Here is a 17,996-nt window from a genome sequence, read left to right as displayed (position 1 = left end):
AAAAAAAAAAAGTCTTTCATTCATAGGGTCACTATGAGTCATGCTTGATTTATGGCAATCAACAACAACAACAACACCAAGTTCAAGAACTCAAAGATATTATTAATTCTTTCCAAATTGATCTATACAATTATTAATGAAGTACCTTTCAAAACCCCATTAAGATTATTTTCTTTTAATAGATAAAAGATATTGCTTACTTAGAATAGTAAAAAAATAATATAGGAAGAATCAGTCTATCCTAAATTCGAGACTTACACTATAGTAACAGTAATCAAGACAGCATGGTACTGGTGGAGAGACAGACACATTCACAAACAAACAGAGCACCTCAAACCTGACTCATACATGCCCCAATGGCCTTTGACAGAAATAACAGCAACTAAAAGGTCGTCCTTTTAGGAAAAGTTAGGAGGTTAATCGGAGACAGAACTAATGGTGAGCCTGAGAAGATATTTTTGCACTACAGTCTTGGGAGAGAGGAAAGAGGGGAGAAACGATCTGAGATGCTCTTTGTCTATGAAGAGAATGGAATAGAGTTCATATCACATCACTCTGTCTTCTGGGCTGAACCTGTTACACTACACTGTATGTTGTGGGGGAGGGGGGGAAATGGAGGAAATTCCCTAACAGTGATATTAAAATTTTTTTTTTAGAAAAAAATAAGTTACTCTGTCATTAAGGCCAAAAGAGACCTAGTCTGCAGGGCTTCAAACAAAATTTTTAAAAATGTAACCTGGTCTTCCCCAAATATTTGACAATGCCTTACCTGTCCCCACGCATAGAGGTTATTGTGTGTCTGGGATGGGTTCACTTTAGATAAAAGGAACCGAGCCTGTAATAAAAACAAAGATGATTTAAAGAACAAAACTTACCATATAGAAAAAACAAGTTTTTATAGCATTTCTCTGGTTAAATCAGAAATGTTTTACCACACAGAAACCTATCTGCTTTGCTTAAGTAATTGGTCTTCATTTGTTAGGAGTGCTTGAAACATAAAATATTAATTTTTATCTTGGAAAGTCTCACTTTTATATCATCATGCTTTAACAACTAATTTAAAAAAAATCATATTTCTAAGTTTACCTGTACAACAACTGTGTCACTATGTAATAGATACGCACACTGTCTGGATGCATACTTATAAAAATAGATCATAAAAACAGAATGTGAGAGTGAGAATTCACTCAGCTTACCTGACTGCCTCCATGCTCAGTGTTAATGTAACGTGGCATTGGGAAGCGGGCTTGCAGAATCTCCTGTGCATCGTCCAGTGGTGCCTGCAGAAGGTGCCTGAAGTTTTCATATTCGGGCATGTCCTGGTATCCAGCTTTACGCCATTGGACTATGGTCTACACCAAAACAAAGTAAGCAGAACTGCTATGGAAATGCTGCAATGATAGCCTTCAGGTGATAGTCACTGAGCCTCCTGACATCCTCCCACTGCCATCCACCAAGGCCTTGTGTCAGTGACAAAGTTTGTGTCAAGAATGATACGTTTTAGAAGTAGCTAAGAGAATACGCCGTCCCCTTTTCCTTATGAATCAGGGTGAAGTCTCTCTCAGGGAGGAGTGATAGGGAATGGCAAAGGACACACTGACAAAGGAGATTAATCAGAACTGGCTTTGACAAGCACTGTGGCAATTGGACAATTAAAACAGACTTTCAAGGGGGGAAAAAAGAACGAATTGGGGAGGAGGATAGAGAAAATAGTGCAACAATGAATGAATGAAAACCCCAAATCTCTGTAAATGTCCATAAAAATTAATAAAATTTAATAAAAAAATTAAAAAAAAAAGAATGACATGTTTTAGAGGGAAAGGAGAGCAGAGATGACCAGCAATATGCACCAAGAACTACTAGCTACCCAGAGCACCACAGCAGAATCTCGCTATCCGAGAACATGGACCTTTGGCTAGAGCCACTCATAACTTCCAGCATCATCAGCAGCACAAAGGACCCTATGCCAGAGACCCCTTGTTCATCTGGCAAGTCCCCTCTGCTGACACCCATTTGGGATGAAAAGAAAGCCATAAATAAGATCCCTGAGCATTCCATATATGTGTGTGCCTCCTAGTTAACAAAATTCCAGGGATCAGCTGTCTACAGGGAGTTGTGTAGCTAACCCAACGGCCATGGCTCTCCAGAGGTTTGAGTTACCAAAATCAATACTTAGTAACTTAACCAAGGGAATTCTGAAATGAAATTATATCTTCTTAGGTCTTTTACAATCACTTCTAATGATGAGACACTAAGAAGCAAAGTTTATTGCCAAGGCAATTTAGTGAAGGCAAGGAGAAAATATCACAGATCATAAGTTAAAATGAAAGGATTTCTCTCCACTAAGACACCAGTCATCAAGAGGTTTCCTTCCTTCCACAGGGCATGAATCTGAGAATTTAATGAACTTGTCCTTGAAAAATGTGCACACATAGTTAAGTTTTCACATGATTTCAGAGAATTTAAGAAACTCCTGAATCCAACACAGGGACTCGAAGGAGGACTTATTTCATGAGGGAAATAATTTAGCTTCAATCTTACTACACAACACAACTTACAACACAAATCTGAAAGGACAAGATAGTGGACTCTTATAAGTTTATAAGGAAGAGAAAGCAGAACTTTCTTCATGATTCAGAAATTATATAGATAATAGTGATATAAAAGGATCATATAAGATTTGTGTAAAGTAAGTATTTTTGAAATTACTAAATATACAATACACCCCACAGATTTGGAGTGATTTAAAAAAGCCAAGGACTCTATATAATCAACTGTGGCCTAAGTCTAAATTTTTATTTCAAATGTTACAAAAGCATAAATTAGTAAGAAGAACCATAACAAGAAAAAGAAAGATACTAATATCTTACCTCACCAAGATAGATGACAATTTGGAAGAAAGTATCCATTAGCAAAATCCTATCAGCCAGGATGCTGCTGCTGTCCAAGAGGACTGGCTGAGGAAATGGAGCAAGAGATGTATTGGTCTTTTCCGTATCATTGTGTCCCATCACAGCCACCAAACCCTACACCCAGGTGGCAGGCAGTCTGATGTCCTTACAATCAGGAAGGTTTTACAAATGGTCCCAGCTGGTTGCTTTTACACTCTTCACGCCACACTCTTAATTTTTGCTCCTTTCCAAACAATATTGTGTCTCAGCTTTATAGGAAAAAGTGGCTCCAAATTATTCATTTGTGAAGGGAGCACAATGACATCTTTTGCTCTAGGGACTAGAAGTAATTACAGCCATTCTCAGTTTTGTGCTAAGTCTCATTTCTCTACTAGATATTTATTTTCTTTCAAATCCGCTACAACTACAGATGAGAAAAGATATGTCAGTATGAAAACATTTTAATGGTTACTATTGAAAAGAGTAGCAATAAATTCGTACTCAGCAAAGAAAATCTGTGCCAAACAAAACTTTTTTTTTATTCAGACAGACTTTTAAAAACATAACCTATGTAAGTCTACATTTTTATTTTTTATTAAAGATTTATCTATCTTACAATTACCAAATCTTTGTTTACTCATTTTCTTACTACTGAGTACTGGTTTTTAAATTCTCTATAAATTCATTCACTATTTCTTTGCACAAAGCTTTTCCTATATATAGGAATTATAAGATAGGGAATACTGAAATATAGAAGTGTATTTGGGGTGTGTATAAAATACACACATACATAGGAAAAAAGTACATGTAATTCAGCTTTCTTTTTTTTTTAATTTTAATTTTATTATTTGTGTGTGTGTGTGTGTGTGTGTGCGTGCGTGTACCGTCAAATCAGATTTGACTGGTACAGGAGGAGATTGTCCCTCCTTTCCCGGCAGAGCATCTGGTAGATTCAAACCGTGCTCCTCTGGGATTGCAGTGCAGCTTCTTGCCACTAGGCCACCAGAGCTCCCCTGTAATTCAGCTTTCTATAGATAAGTTTGAGGCTGATGACGGGTGAAACAGTTGGACTCTGAAAAGTGGACTCTCTTGTTTTGGTTGAGAGTCAGGTGTGGACTGTTCCGTAGTTTTTTATTTAAGCCTCCTGTTTAGCGTCAACAGGACCTGTTGAAGGCCTTTGTATTTAAAAGTTAGTTGGACCCTCCCTCCAGCCTAGTGTTAGTATATTTTTGAGAAATATTCTTCTAAGTGGTATAACACTGGTCTGTCAATTTGCTATACTGAGGTAATCCGGGGTTGCTGTGATGCTGAACCCAGTACCACTGGTGTGTCACAGGCCGTAATGGTTACTCATGGTGGACAGTGTTTGGTGGAGCTCCATGATTAAGACAGGTTTGGAAGCAGGAGTGGCACCCACTTCCTAAACAACATGCCTCTAGAAACTCTATGAACTTAGAGAAACGAAGACAGTTATAGAACAGGTTTCATAGGGTTGCTATGAGTCATGCTCCACTGGATGGCAATCAACAACAAAAAAGTTTTCATTTTTTAGTTGTTCTCTAAGTGTAAGCTTGCTAGGAAAAAAATGTGTAAGGTGATCAAATTCTCAGAGAATTCTGGTAAAACCTACCTCTGGTGGTCCGTGGAATGAGTAGGAGTACAGGATGGGCTGGATCATGATAAGGGACTGGGTCAGATCCTGCCGTGCAAAGTGGTGTCTATAATACGATGACTCGTCAGGACTGTTGTTAAACACTTGGAGGAATGGAGATCTCCGAAGATGGAACATGAACTATAATTTTCAACAAAAGTGGGGGGGGAAGATAAATACGTATAGCTGCAACTTTCTCAGACATTCATCAGAGTCCTGCCTCAGGTCTTTCAAATAAAAGACTCACACTTTATATCTTCTACCTGAAAGGGTGAAGGTAAAGAAACATTTCTTTTTGGAATCTGGGGCCAAGCTATGAGGAAGGAACATCTACTCTCAGAAAGCTCACAGTACAGAGAGGAAAGGAATAGGCCCAGGCAGCACAACATAAGCCACAGTCCGGGAAATTACAGGAAAGCATGACCTGGGTTGGTGGCTAGAGCAGAGCAGAAGCAGGAAAGGCTTCTCAAGGCCCCCAGAGTCTGAGGAAAAACCTAGAAGGACATGTCTGAAAAGGCCAGAGGCTCAGCGAGATGGAGAGCTCCTATAATAATAGCTGGAAAGTGTAGGACACAGGACAGGAGGCTGGAGAATGGTATTAAGGAAGAGGAACATGTGATAATGCTGCAAAGCTATGGTCTCTGAGGATCAGATGATGGAGTGCTTGTTTGGTACTGTACAACTCATAGCAATCCTATGAACATCGGATCTGGACCCTCTATCTGCGCCATCCAAATCATCTTTGACACATTTGAGCCCATTGCTGCAGCCATCATATTGATCCATCTCATTCAGGGCCTTCCCCTCTTTCTCTGAACCTTCACCATTCCAAACATAATACTTCTTTTTAAAGAATAGTCCTTCTTGACAATATTGCCAAAGAACTTTTGACAAAACTTTTCCATCCTTGCCTCTAAGGAGCACTCTGACTTCACCTGCCCTAAGACATATCTGTGTGTTCTTCTGGCACTCCATGGGCTAGTCAGTACTCTCCTCCAACACCAAAGGCATCAATTCTTCTTTCATCCTTACTCACGGACTAGCTCTCTGCTGAACAGTAAGTGACTGAAAAGACCATGGCCTGAGTCACATGCACCTTGATCTTTAAATTGAAATAATTGTTCTTCAGGACTCTGGAGAGGTCTCTGACAGCAGATTTCCCCAATATATTATATCTTCTCATCTCCTGTCTGCTGGTACCAAGGATGTTGACTGGTGATCAAGGAAGATAAAATCACTGACAACTCCAATCTTTTCTATCATGCTTATCTAACAATCTTATCTATCATGTTATTGCTTAATAGTTCAGTGGTGAGGATTTGTCTTTTTGATGTTGATGCCATCCATATTGAAGGATATAGTCCTTGATCATCTGCATTAAGCACTTCAGGTTCTCTTTCAGCAAACAAGGTTGTTCAAGTGCATAACATAGGCAGGTCTTTAAGGATTTCAAGCTGTGACAAGGTCAGACTGTTCCTTGCAAAAGTCTCTTTAGCTGCAGGGTAGGGAATGGATGCAATAAGCCCAATTACAGATGCAATGTCTGGCTGCAACTGTTGTTGTTATGTGCCATTGAGTTGTTTGTGACTCATAGTGACCCTATGTACAACAACCCTAAACCCTGCTCTATCCTGTGCATTGCCTCTGACACACCCATCCCGATTACCCCAGTCACTGAATCAATCCACCTCATAGAGGGTCTTCCCCTCCTGCGCTGTCCCTCTACTCTATCAAGTATGATGCTCCTCCCAAGCACCTGTCTCTCCTTACAACATGTCCAAACTATTTCAGACGAAGCCCCAGAATCCTTTCCTCCAAGGAGTAGCCTGGTTTAACCCTCTCCAGGATGAATCTGTTTGTTTTCTTAGCAGTCCAGGGTATATTCAATACTTTTCTCCAGCACCACAGCTCAAAGGCATCAATTCTCGTTGGAGGCAAGAATTCTGGGGCTTCGTCTGACATAGTTTGGACATGTTGTAAGGAGAGACAGGTCCTTGGAGAGGGACATCATGCTTGGGAGGGTGGAGGGACAGCACAGGAGGGGAAGACCCTCTATGAGGTGGATTGATTCAGTGACTGGGGTAATCGGGATGGGTTTGTCAGAGGCAATGCGATTGGCACAGGATAGAGCAGGGTTTAGGGTTGTTGTACATAGGGTCGCTATGAGTCGCAAACGACTCGACTGCACATAACAAGAACAACATTTCCTTGTTGAAAATCAGTTGACCATAGATAGGTGGGCCTCCACAAGAAAATGACTGATAACCCAATTACAAAATGGGGAAAAGACATGGAAAGAATTTTCACAGCGGAAGATATTCAAATGGTCAATAGACATAGAAAGAAATGGTCAACATTAATGGAATAAGAGAGATGCAAATCAAAACCAAAATGAGATACCATCTCACTCCAGTAACAGTGGCAAAGTTTAACAGGACAGCAAATAATAAATGGTGAAGAAGTTGTGGCAAAATAGGAATTCTTATACAATGTTGGTGGATTGTATAATGGTGCGACCACTCTGGAAGACAATGTGACACTTCCTCAAACAGCTGAACATAGAAATTCCGTATGCCCCAACTATTCCACTGTTTGGAATATGCCCCGAGAAAATGAGAACTGAGGCAAAAATGGAGACTTGTACACCAATTTTCATAGCAGCATTATTCACCACTGCAAGAACATGGAAACAGTCCAGATACACAACAACAAAGGAATGGACTGAGAAGTTGTGGTACATTCAAACAATGGAATACTATGCAGCATGCAGGAGCAATAGTTTGTAAATTATAACCTAACTTGGGAGGGACTGGAGAGTATTATGCTGAGTGAACTAACTCAGTCCCATAAGGACAAAAACTGTATAAAACCATTACTGTAGAATGAGCATGAGGATCCAAGGCGGGGGAGAGTGGAAGCAGAAGGATGAGTTTATGCAGCGGGGTGGGGAGTTAATCATGAGGTTGTACAATTTGATGGGTGTGAGGGGGTATTAGGGAAATGGGAAAGAACTGGTGTGAAACAAAATTAGAATTCTGTAAACAAACTAGTATAATAAAAAAATTTGTATTCAACAACAACAAAAAAGGAGAAAATAAAAAAGATCATGGAAGGTAGCTTGGGTGGTGTAGTCTGTAGGAAATTACACTGCTAATCTAAAGGCCATGTCTTTGTAGGACTTTGAATCCACCAGTAGTTCCACAGGAAATAAGATGGGCAATCTCCTCTCATGTGATTTACAACCTTGGAATTCTGCTGGAGGGTCAGCTATGAGTTGGTTCCAACATGATGGCAAGAAGAGAACAGGTTCATTAAACAGGTTTGTCGAGTCAGGAAAGAGAGGTACAGAGGGACAAGCAACATGCCCAAGGCCATTAGCCACTGCTTGGCTCCGCCACTTCTTTCTACAAGAGGAATCTGGAAAACACTTCATCTATTGATTTTCAAATTACTCTTGGAATTCAAGTGAATCCTCCGTGCCTAGGGCTATGGTGGGAATTTGAGGATGTGAGTCTCCCTTCCTGTTCACTGCCACAGTGTGAACAGGACCAACCCTGTCTATATCACATGTTAGCGTCCAAGGGAGGGCTTCTCAAAGAAGAGTTCAGGATTTAAAAAGAAGTCAAAAACAAAGCAAAAACTAACAAAACTGCAAACCTTCTTCAGACAAACTCTTTGCTTCTAATTGTTATGTCATATACCGTCAAGTTGGAACTGACACACAGTTGATCATCCAGCTGGTTTTCAGAGGCAATAAATAGCACGGAGGAGACTGTCCATCCTGCTCCCATGAAGCAGCTGCTGGATTTGAACTGTTGTGTTTTTGGATTGACAGTGCAGTTCCTTATCACTAAGTGGAAGCTGAAACCCCTGGAGTTCAGGAACTTATCAAAGACCAGCAGCAAAGTCAGGAACTTGGTCCTCTGGTCCAAGACTCACTGTCCACACCACCACATTATCTCAGCTGCTCAGGCAGGGATTAGAGGATGTGAGCCAAGGACACAGAAACTCCACTCTGGGCCAGAAATTAAGTGAGGTGAACTCTGAAATCCTTCCTAATACTAGTAATCAGAACCAGGCAAGTTCATAAATGAAATCTGAGGACCCCTTTCAGAGTGCTCTAGGGGACAACACATTTCAAGGTTTAAGTTCATAAATGAGTTAGTTGTGCAGAGGAGACTGCTAAACCATGGTGAGGATGATGTCACTGACAGGTACATGCAAAAGTGATGGAAACGTTTTGTTGGATATATGTCACCACAATATAACACTTAAAACTTAAAACAAGTTTTACATCTATAGATTTGCATTCACTTCCTTCTCTGAGAACAGTCAGAATGTGTAACCTGAGAGACCCCAGACCCAGGCTGCAGATGGGGTCCTTGCTCACGGTGCCCAGCAGGGCCTATTCTCTGTGTTCATGCAAGCCTCACCACTATCCCAAGAGCTAAGTTTCTCATTCTCACTTGTAAGTAAGGTTCAGAAAAGGTAAAAATACAAATCTCTTCCAACCAGGCCTCTCTGGCTCAGACCAAGCCTCTCTCTCCTTTCTTTTGTCGAATGGCTGCTGTGCTTGGTTCTGTGAGTCCTGCAGCTATTGACAAGATGCTGACTCCTAGTTATGCGCCAGCACAATCAACACTGGTCGTGTACTGTCAAGTCAGAACCAACTCACAGTTGATCCTCCAGCAGGTTTTCAGGGGCAGTAAATGACCTGGGAGGAGACTGCTCATCTTCCTCCCGTGAAGCAGCCGGTGGATTTGGACCACATGCCTTTGGGTTGCAAGCACAGCTCTTTACAATTAAACCACCACAATTCCCTTAATACAAACTAGGCAATTTCAAAATATTTACCACGTAACTATGTGCTTAACTTTCTTACTGTGCTGCTGAGGTAGCAGATTCTCTACACAGAACACTCACTAATTAGATTTTACTCATGGCCTCATGAAAATGGATGCATTTCTTCCTCTTCTCTGAATGCCAGAGCAGCACTTCTTCATCTGTCTTCTATAGTCCTCTCTTGTAGAGACATAATATGTGTTCTGAATCCAGCATCCTTCATCACCTATAGACAGAGCCTCAAAATGCAGTTTTCATTTTCCCCTCAGAACAGTGGATTTTATTTCTATCATACTTTGTTTTTCTACATTTACTTTTTAAAAAACCAACCACTTACCTGAGGATACAGAGAGAAGGAATCTGATAACCTAAAAGAAGTAGGGTCTTCTTTGTTATACTGTCCAAACTTCTGACACTAGTGGACACAAGGAAAAACAAAAAAAGAAGTTAGTGTCACTGGAGAACGTCTTTAGAGTAACAGAGCTACATGTGAATCTCAACTTTGCCACTTCCTAATCATGTATTCCAACCAGAACCCCTCAAGTACGGCCGGGCAAAGTGCCTGGGGTGTAGTTACATGTAGACTCTGACTTGGTAGATCTGGGGAGGGGCAGAAAACGTATGTTCCTAATATACTCCCCGATTATATTAATTATTATATTAATAAGCTCCCCAGTTAAAGCAAGCTTGGAAGCAGGAGTGGCATCCACTTCCACAATAGCTTGCCTCGGGAAACCCTATGAACCTGGAGAAAGGACGAAAAGTTATACAGGAGGTGTCCAGGACTTTCGTTCATAGGGTCACTATGAGTCGTCTACAACTCGACGGCACTTAACAACAACAATACACTCCAAGTAGTTCTTAATACACCCTGAGCAGCTAAACGAGCTCTCTCTGAAACCTCTTCATGTGGACATGCTAAGACCACAATCATAGGTAAACCTTGACATTCTCTCACACTACCACATATTCCTCCTTTCAATGGCACATTTTGAACTACAATGATTTCTCTCTTCCTGTATTTCCAATCACACATTTCTTGCAGTTAACTATGGAATATCCTAGTATCATTTCTTCCTAATGAATTCAATGTCACTTTAGATTCAAAATGTCTCATTGTGAATGAAGCAAAATGAACTAAGTGACTCACTCCTCAAACTTCTTGAAATGCTCTCCAAACACTCCTTCAGCTACGAGGCTATTGCCTTTCTATTTCTTCCCATCTTCCTCCTCAAAGGTTAGTCCTTGGCCCCTGCTCCCGTTCTCACTGCTTTGGCTATAAATGAATTAACTTTACAATTAGACCAGTGTCTAGGTTCTCTAACACGTCTTATGTTGCAGTAAGCTGAGCTTCAGTTTTGACTTTTCCAAGTTAATATTCAACATATACAATAAAAAGAAAATTAAATCAAACAGCAAACTATTCACTGCCTCCCACTCTAAAAAGTTGCTTGGTCTTCTTTTCTATTCTCTATCTCTGTCAATTTTACCACCATTCTTGCAAGTATTCAACTTGAAATTTGAGTCAATATTGGTTTTGACTCCACATACAGTAATTACATCAAGTTTTATGAATGTTTCACTGTGTACACTCTGACTGCAAACATTCCCCCCCAATCCATTTTTGGATGTCACTACCCTATTTTCAGCTGCCGTGGACCTGAAAAATGCTCCATCAGTTTCCCAGCCCATTTAGCCCTCCAATTTATCCTCTACAAAAGCAAAACCCATGGCTGTATAGTCAAATTCTTATTCACGGTGACCTACAAGACAGAGCCAAACTGACCCCCAGGGTCTCCAGGGTGCCTGTCTTTACAGCAGCAGACTACGCCTCTCTCTCCCAGAGGGGCTAGGGCTTCAAAGTACCCCTTTTCTGGAGAGCAGTCAAGTTTACAACACCAGGACTCCTACTATCTTCTGCTGTTGGTTGTTAGGTGATGTTGAGTAGGTGCCGACTCATGAGATCAAAACAGGTGATTTTTGTTCATACAACAGAGCCGCCCTTGCCTGGTCCCGTGCCATCCTCATAATCTCGGCTGTGCTTAAGCCCACTCTTACAGTCACTATGTCAATCTACCCTAGGGTGCATTACTACCTCGCTAGGCTTGTTTGTGTTTGTTTGGACATCCTCATATGTCTTACCTTCTGTCCCAATAGCCCCTCTGTGCTTTTTAAAAGATTTGACTCTTGGTTCACTTCCCACACGTTGCCAAACACTGAAGCTCTGCAAACCTATGTTGCCTTTATTATAGTACAGGAGCAATTTCAAACTGTGTTTGAAATGTTGATACTGCCTAAAGAAACAGTTCCATGAAATGAGGGAAAATATCGAGTTAAAGTAAATCCATCTCCCTTCCTGGGCTTTCGCTGCAGCTGACTATAGTACATAGTAAGAGCCTCCTGGAGGGAAGAGTGTATGGTGTGCCAATAAGTTACTGCTGCTCAGCTCCAAACTCATCCCTTCCACCTGCTGCAAGATGGCTGTAGGCCCTATTCCTTTGCCTGGAAACTGATGCTTCCTCTCCCAGCTAGCACAATGCCCTGTCCATGAAGGGTTGTGGAATGACACTTCTGGTTCCAGTTGCTTCCTAAGTGCTACTTTGTCTGCATGCCTGGCAGCACTCCCATGCTCTGGTGAGGTACTGCCCAATGAGCACTAAGAAGGCGCGTTTTCAGCAGGGTCTCAAGGGTGAAATTCGAGAAAATTCTTCAGGCAGGACGTCATAGCACCTTCTCTGACATTCTGAAAGCCAAAGCTGTGCCCTCCCAACAAGGTCAGAAGCTGCCACCAGGAAGAGAGATAGCGCCTCGGGTTTTCACTTCAGCCTAAGGGGTGCTGACTGCCCCTCCTGTCTGCTATTCCTACATTCTTTAGTATCCTCCAAATTTCTCTCTAGTCAGTGCTCCTTAATCAAATTCTCTGTTGTAAAAATCCTTTTGTTTTTTTTCCTGTTAAAACGATTGTGTGGCTTAACAAAAGGGTTGATTAGACATTGCAATTAATTAATTATAATCAATGGAAAGTAATGTTATAGAACAAAATGTCTATGAATGATTGTACAAAACCCAGTATGATTTGTAAGCTTTCATTTGTATTTAAAAAAAATTCATTTTTAAAAACTATTGTGCAGTTCTCCATTCTGAGTGATTTAGATTAAGACAAGCACTCTCTCCCTCGACTGAGCTGTGGAGTTGTGCCCTCAAGAAACACCTCTAGTCTGGAAGGAAAATACAGGATCACATTCTTCACAAAGTTACTCAGCTAAGACAACTCTCAACAAGCAAGTTTGCGTCAGTACCCAAATACTCTGTTAATTGCTTCTTCACAAATAAAACCTTTGAAAAGACTCCACACTTTCAACGCTCAATACCCTCAGAATATCTGGTATTTGCTAAAACATAAGCAATCCATAAATTATTGTTAACTGTAGTAGAAAATACATTTAAGTGACAATTTGCTTTTTACAAAAGTAATGTAGAACTCAAAAGAAAAGGGAAGAAACTAATGCAGAGGCCAAGACTGAGCTAAAAGCCATTTTCTTCCTCAATTTTACCAGTCGGATGAGTTGTCGGTCCAGCCAGCGGAGAACATCAGGGCCCTCCTCTGACTCTGCTCGGAACACACCAAGTCGTGCCATCAACACAGCTGCTGCCTCCTGGTCAAATGCTGCTTCGATGTGCCGGAGCTGGCTCTGCGCATCTGCCCAGCTGACAAGATCACAGACAGTGCCACACTCGTGAGCAGCAAGAAAGACAGATACATATTCACAGAAACATAAACCCTGCTCTTTTAACCAAGGCATAAGCAGATGTGAACTGTATTTTCCTTATAGAATCACAGGAATTTTATCATATTATTTACCCTCATGATTCTGAAGATGATAATGTTGAAAAAAAAACCCCAAACAAACACCAAACAATAGAAGAGAACTTCCAGGGCTCCAGAAGAGACCATGAAAGCAGATACTAAAAGGTATCCCAATCCCAATCCAGTGTTTCATATCCATGATAAAAATAATCAGCACATATACAAAAGTATTGGAGCTGAATAGCATCAACACAGACAAAGCTGACAACTGAAGAAACAGACACATTACGACAAACATAACAATAAACACAGAACTCCTCAAATCAATGAACAAGAAAAAGAAATGCCAAAAGCAGATAAAGGTTACCACAGAAGAGCTGTATGAAGTCCAATAAACATAAAAAAGTGTCCAAGCCACTTATAAACGAGAAAACATAAACGGAAAATATTGCTTCATATTTGAATTTTTAAATAGCAATGTTACTGTTAATGAGGAGACAGGGATTCTATGTATTCTGTCCCTTATACCATTTGAAAGAATACAAATTTGCTCCTAAGGATAGAAAGTAGTTCTGAGTGATCTACAATTTCATTTCTGTTTCATTTTCTAACAAAATACTCATCTACACAGATACCTAAGCATATAAAATGCAGGAGTGACAGGAGAGAGTGGAAGAAGATAGAAAGGGAGAAACAGGAGACCATCCTTTAATAGGAATTGATATATATTGCATGCATCACTATGCAGTCACTGAAATGAATGTGATGTAATCTTGTATATATTGCCATAGAAAGATGTTCTTGTTACATTTCTTGAGAAAGTATATTAAAGAAAATAATGTACATGCAAAAAATTCTATTAATACGGAAAAACATACCTCTATGTTTGCAACTATATATACATACATGCATATACATTATACACGTATAAACCCATACACAAAGTAGATTTAAAAGTTAAATGCCAGTGTTGTACTGGCATTTCTTTGAGGGGAAAAGAGTGGAAAAAGCCCATTCTTTAAGACTTACATGCTGCAAGAATATTTTTCAAGGGAAATGTATTTTTGAGTCATATAATAAGTAAAATAATAAAAAAAGAATTTTAAATTAATGGTATTATATTCCTACTAAAAGATAACTTCTCGAGGAAAGGAACTACATGCTCAACTTCTCAGCTGACCAATGCTGCCTCCTTCAAAGAAACGATAAAGATACACTGACAGATGTAAAAATTTCTCTCCATGAGGAAACTCATCAGTGACTCAATGAGCATACTCACTTTCGGGCGATGGTAGTAATCCGGATGCGCCTCTGAGTACTGGAGTGCTGATATTGTGTAACAAACTGGATGGCACCTCTGCCTCCCTGGGGCACCGGGGCGTTGTGCTGCAGAAGAGTTCACACACCCTGTCACTGTCACAGGCATGATGCAAATATAAACCAATCACAGAGCCCAGGCATGTTCCTCCTAAAATGCTGATACAGAGGAGACAGTAATGGTCTTGACTGGGATCTCACTGAATGGGTAGTGCATTCAGAATGGTACACTGAAGGTGGCTTGGTAGATGGACGGACATGATAAAATACAACAAACCCTTAACTGAAGAATCCAGAGAGTGAGTGTGAGGGTTGTCACTGTACAATTCTAGCAAATTTTCTGTTCATTTATTATTTCTTATAATAAAATCTTTGAAAATAAAATGACCTACTAAAAATTTTCACCATCATTATGAGGGCTATTGGTTCAACAATAAAGTTAACAGGGAAAACTTGCTGCCTGATTCTAGTAAAATCCTGGATGGAATAAAAAAGATCATGTCCCAGGAGCAGGATGGGCAGTTTCCTCTCATGTGATCTACAGACTCTGAAAACCCCCAGGAGGATCAGCTGTGAGTCAGTTCTGATTTGACAAAATATGTTAGCTACTTTTGCTAAAAGAACCTTGGTGATGCAGTGGTTAAAGCATCCGACTATGTTTGAAACATAGCAGCTGGTCCATGAGAGGAAGCCCAAGCAGTAAGGGGGGGTGGGGAAGGTCAGCCTGGAATCAGGCCTAATGTAACTACGGCAGCTTCAGCTTGCACAGAAAGTAACCAGACTACCAGCTTGTAATAAACAAGAAAAGAAGGACCTCAAGGCACCACCGCGGATCCAGCCATCACCCGGAGCTATCAGCAGAGCTGTTGTGGAACTTAACCTGGCAGAAGAAAGTCCGGTAGGATCTTGGCTGTGTTTACTGGGGCATTGCTGATTACCTGGGAGAGCACCTAAGGGCATGCCCACTGGTGGGGAATTTGGCCGAGCTCTCTTGGGCTACACCAACTGCCCAAAACGAGCCAGCCAGCTGGCTTCTGTGAACTCTGCACACCAGCCAGAGGCTAGTGGGTTGGTGGGAATTTGACCTTAACTTTTCAGATCCTGTGGGATCCAGGACCCTGCTGGCGCAGGGGCTGTTCTGTGAGGGCACCTGTGTAAGTGCCACCAGACAGGGAACACTGATAAAACCACTGGGTAGGAAACGGAAAGCAGGAATTTGAGTAAGGACCCCAGTCGTGAGCACACTGAGACAGCAGAGGTTTGAAAAACGTCCTCCAAGTGTTTGACCTGTCCTTGCGATCACTCAACCCTTTGCCTGCCTCACCGCATTTGGCTCCACACCAGTGCCTACACGTCTGGGCAATCAATATGCCTTTAAATGGGAGCACCTTGACCTGTTTTAGCAACAAGAGATTGCCCTAGCCGGTGCTGAACTGACATTTTTCTGAAGTCAGAAAGTCAGAGAAACACACAAGTTCAGCAGCTGCCCATCTAATCTCAAGAGCATTGTCTTCAAATCAAGAAAACATACCAATGTCTCAAAGAAAGCAAACTATCCCACACAATACACAAGAGCAAAGCAAGATGTCACTCACAAAGGGCAACACAGTAGCAGTGGATACCCTGAAGCTAGAAAGTCTCATGGAACTTTCTGACACAGAATTTAAAACAGGAGCGACTGAATATATCCAATGGATGAAAGACAAACTTGATGAATTACAGGATGCTACAAGCAAAGACCAGGAGGAGTTAAGAAAAAAAAAGCAAAACATTGCAGAGAAAACAAACGAGGCATTAGCAGCACTGGAAAAACAAGAATTCACCATTCAAAATATAATGTCCAAAGTTTCAGAGGCCGTCAACATGATGGAGGGACATATGAGCAGAGTTGATAAGATGGAACACAGAATCAGTGAAATTGAAGACAAAATTGTCACCACTGATCTGCAAGAGCAAAAAAAAAAGGAAAAAGAAGAAAACCTAAGAATAATGTGGGACACCATCAAGAAAAATAACATGTGCATCATTGGAATCCCAGAAAAGGAAGAAGCAAGTAAAGGCACTGAAAAAGTTGTGGAAGAATTACGAGAGGAAAACGTCCCAGACATAGTGAAGAATGAGAAAATATGTATTCAGGAAGCTCAGCAAACACCATATAGATTCGACCCCAAAAGAAAAACATCAAGGCATATCATAGTAAAATTTGCCAGAACGAAGGATAAGGAGAGAATCCTGAAAGCAGCAAGGGAGAAACAAAGAGTAACCTATAAGGGAGAACAGATAAGATTAAGTGCCGATTTCTCAGCAGAAACCATGCAGGCAAGAAGGGAGTGGAAGGACATATATCAAACACTCAAAGAATACAACTGTCAACCAAGAATACTGTACCCAGCAAAATTATCCATCAAATATGAAGGACAGATCAAGATATCCCCAAAAAAGCAAAACCTAAGAGAGTTTGTAAAAACAAGACCAGCACTGCAGGAGAGACTCAGAGATGTCCTTCTTACAGACATACCACAGGAAGCTCCATGGTCCAAAGTAACTAGCAACAACACCCAAAAGAACTCAAAATGATAGCAATAAAACCTAGCCTCCTTACAGGAAACACTGAAAAACGTCCTTCTTACAGACATACCACAGGAAGCTCCATGGTCCAAAGTAACTAGCAACAACACCAAAAAGAACTCAACACAATGATAGCAATAAAACCTAGCCTCTCAATAGTCACACTGAACGTGAAAGGTTTAAATACACCGCTGAAGAGAAAGAGAGTAGCGGATTGGATAAAAAAACCCAAATCCATCAATACGTTGTCTAGAAGAGACACACCTGAAAAATGAAGATAAAGACAGGCTAAAAATAAAAGGGTGGGGGAAAAAATATACCAAGCAAATGGCAACCAGAAAAAAGCAGGAGTAGCCATATTAATCTCTGATAAAAATATCAATGTAAAAAACCATCACAGAAGACAAGGAAGGTCACTAAATAATGCTGAAAGGGTCAATAGAACAAGAGGACATAAGAATAATAAATATCTATGCAACAAATGAAAGACCAGAAAAATACATAAAAAAACATTAACAAAGCTGAAAAAGGAAATAGACAACACTACTATAGGGCTGGAAGACTTCAATACACCCCCCTCAGAAAAAAACTCAACAGAGATACTGAAGAATTAAATCACACAATAACCCAACTTGACCTCATTAGATATCTATAGACTAATGCACCCCAAAAAAGCACAGTACACCTTCTTCTCCAAAGTGCATGGAACATTCTCAAGAATAGATCACATTCTAGGTCACAAGGCAAGCATCAATAGATTAAAAAACATAGAAATAATACAAAACATCTTGTCAGACAATAATGCCACAAAACTAGAAATTAATAATACGATGATAAAGGAGAAAAAAGCATACATTTGGAAGCTAAGCAACACCTTGCTTGAACATGACTGGGTAGTAGAAGAAATAAAAAATGAAAT

At 40.6% G+C, this 17,996-nt stretch overlaps 1 protein-coding gene across 2 annotated transcripts in view; it reads right to left on the bottom strand.

Moving 5' to 3' along the window:
- SEC23B (Sec23 homolog B (S. cerevisiae)) overlaps positions 1-17,996 on the bottom strand; it is a 66,282-nt gene that overhangs the window by 14,943 nt on the left and 33,343 nt on the right. For both annotated transcript variants that reach the window (XM_006895643.1, XM_006895644.1), the window contains exons 12-18: positions 14,472-14,578; positions 12,939-13,092; positions 9,722-9,799; positions 4,522-4,683; positions 2,871-2,957; positions 1,197-1,352; positions 770-835 (exon numbers count right to left, since the gene is read on the bottom strand). In XM_006895643.1, coding sequence (XP_006895705.1) covers positions 770-835; positions 1,197-1,352; positions 2,871-2,957; positions 4,522-4,683; positions 9,722-9,799; positions 12,939-13,092; positions 14,472-14,578 — 810 coding nt within the window. The remainder of the gene's footprint in view (positions 1-769; positions 836-1,196; positions 1,353-2,870; positions 2,958-4,521; positions 4,684-9,721; positions 9,800-12,938; positions 13,093-14,471; positions 14,579-17,996) is intronic.

Source organism: Elephantulus edwardii, unplaced genomic scaffold, assembly GCF_000299155.1.
Source record: "Elephantulus edwardii isolate Elephantulus edwardi_28Jun2011 unplaced genomic scaffold, EleEdw1.0 scaffold00172, whole genome shotgun sequence".
NCBI lineage: Eukaryota > Metazoa > Chordata > Mammalia > Macroscelidea > Macroscelididae > Elephantulus > Elephantulus edwardii.
The sequence above is the reverse complement of the archived record's forward strand: the minus strand, read 5'-3'. Positions and strand labels throughout refer to the sequence as shown.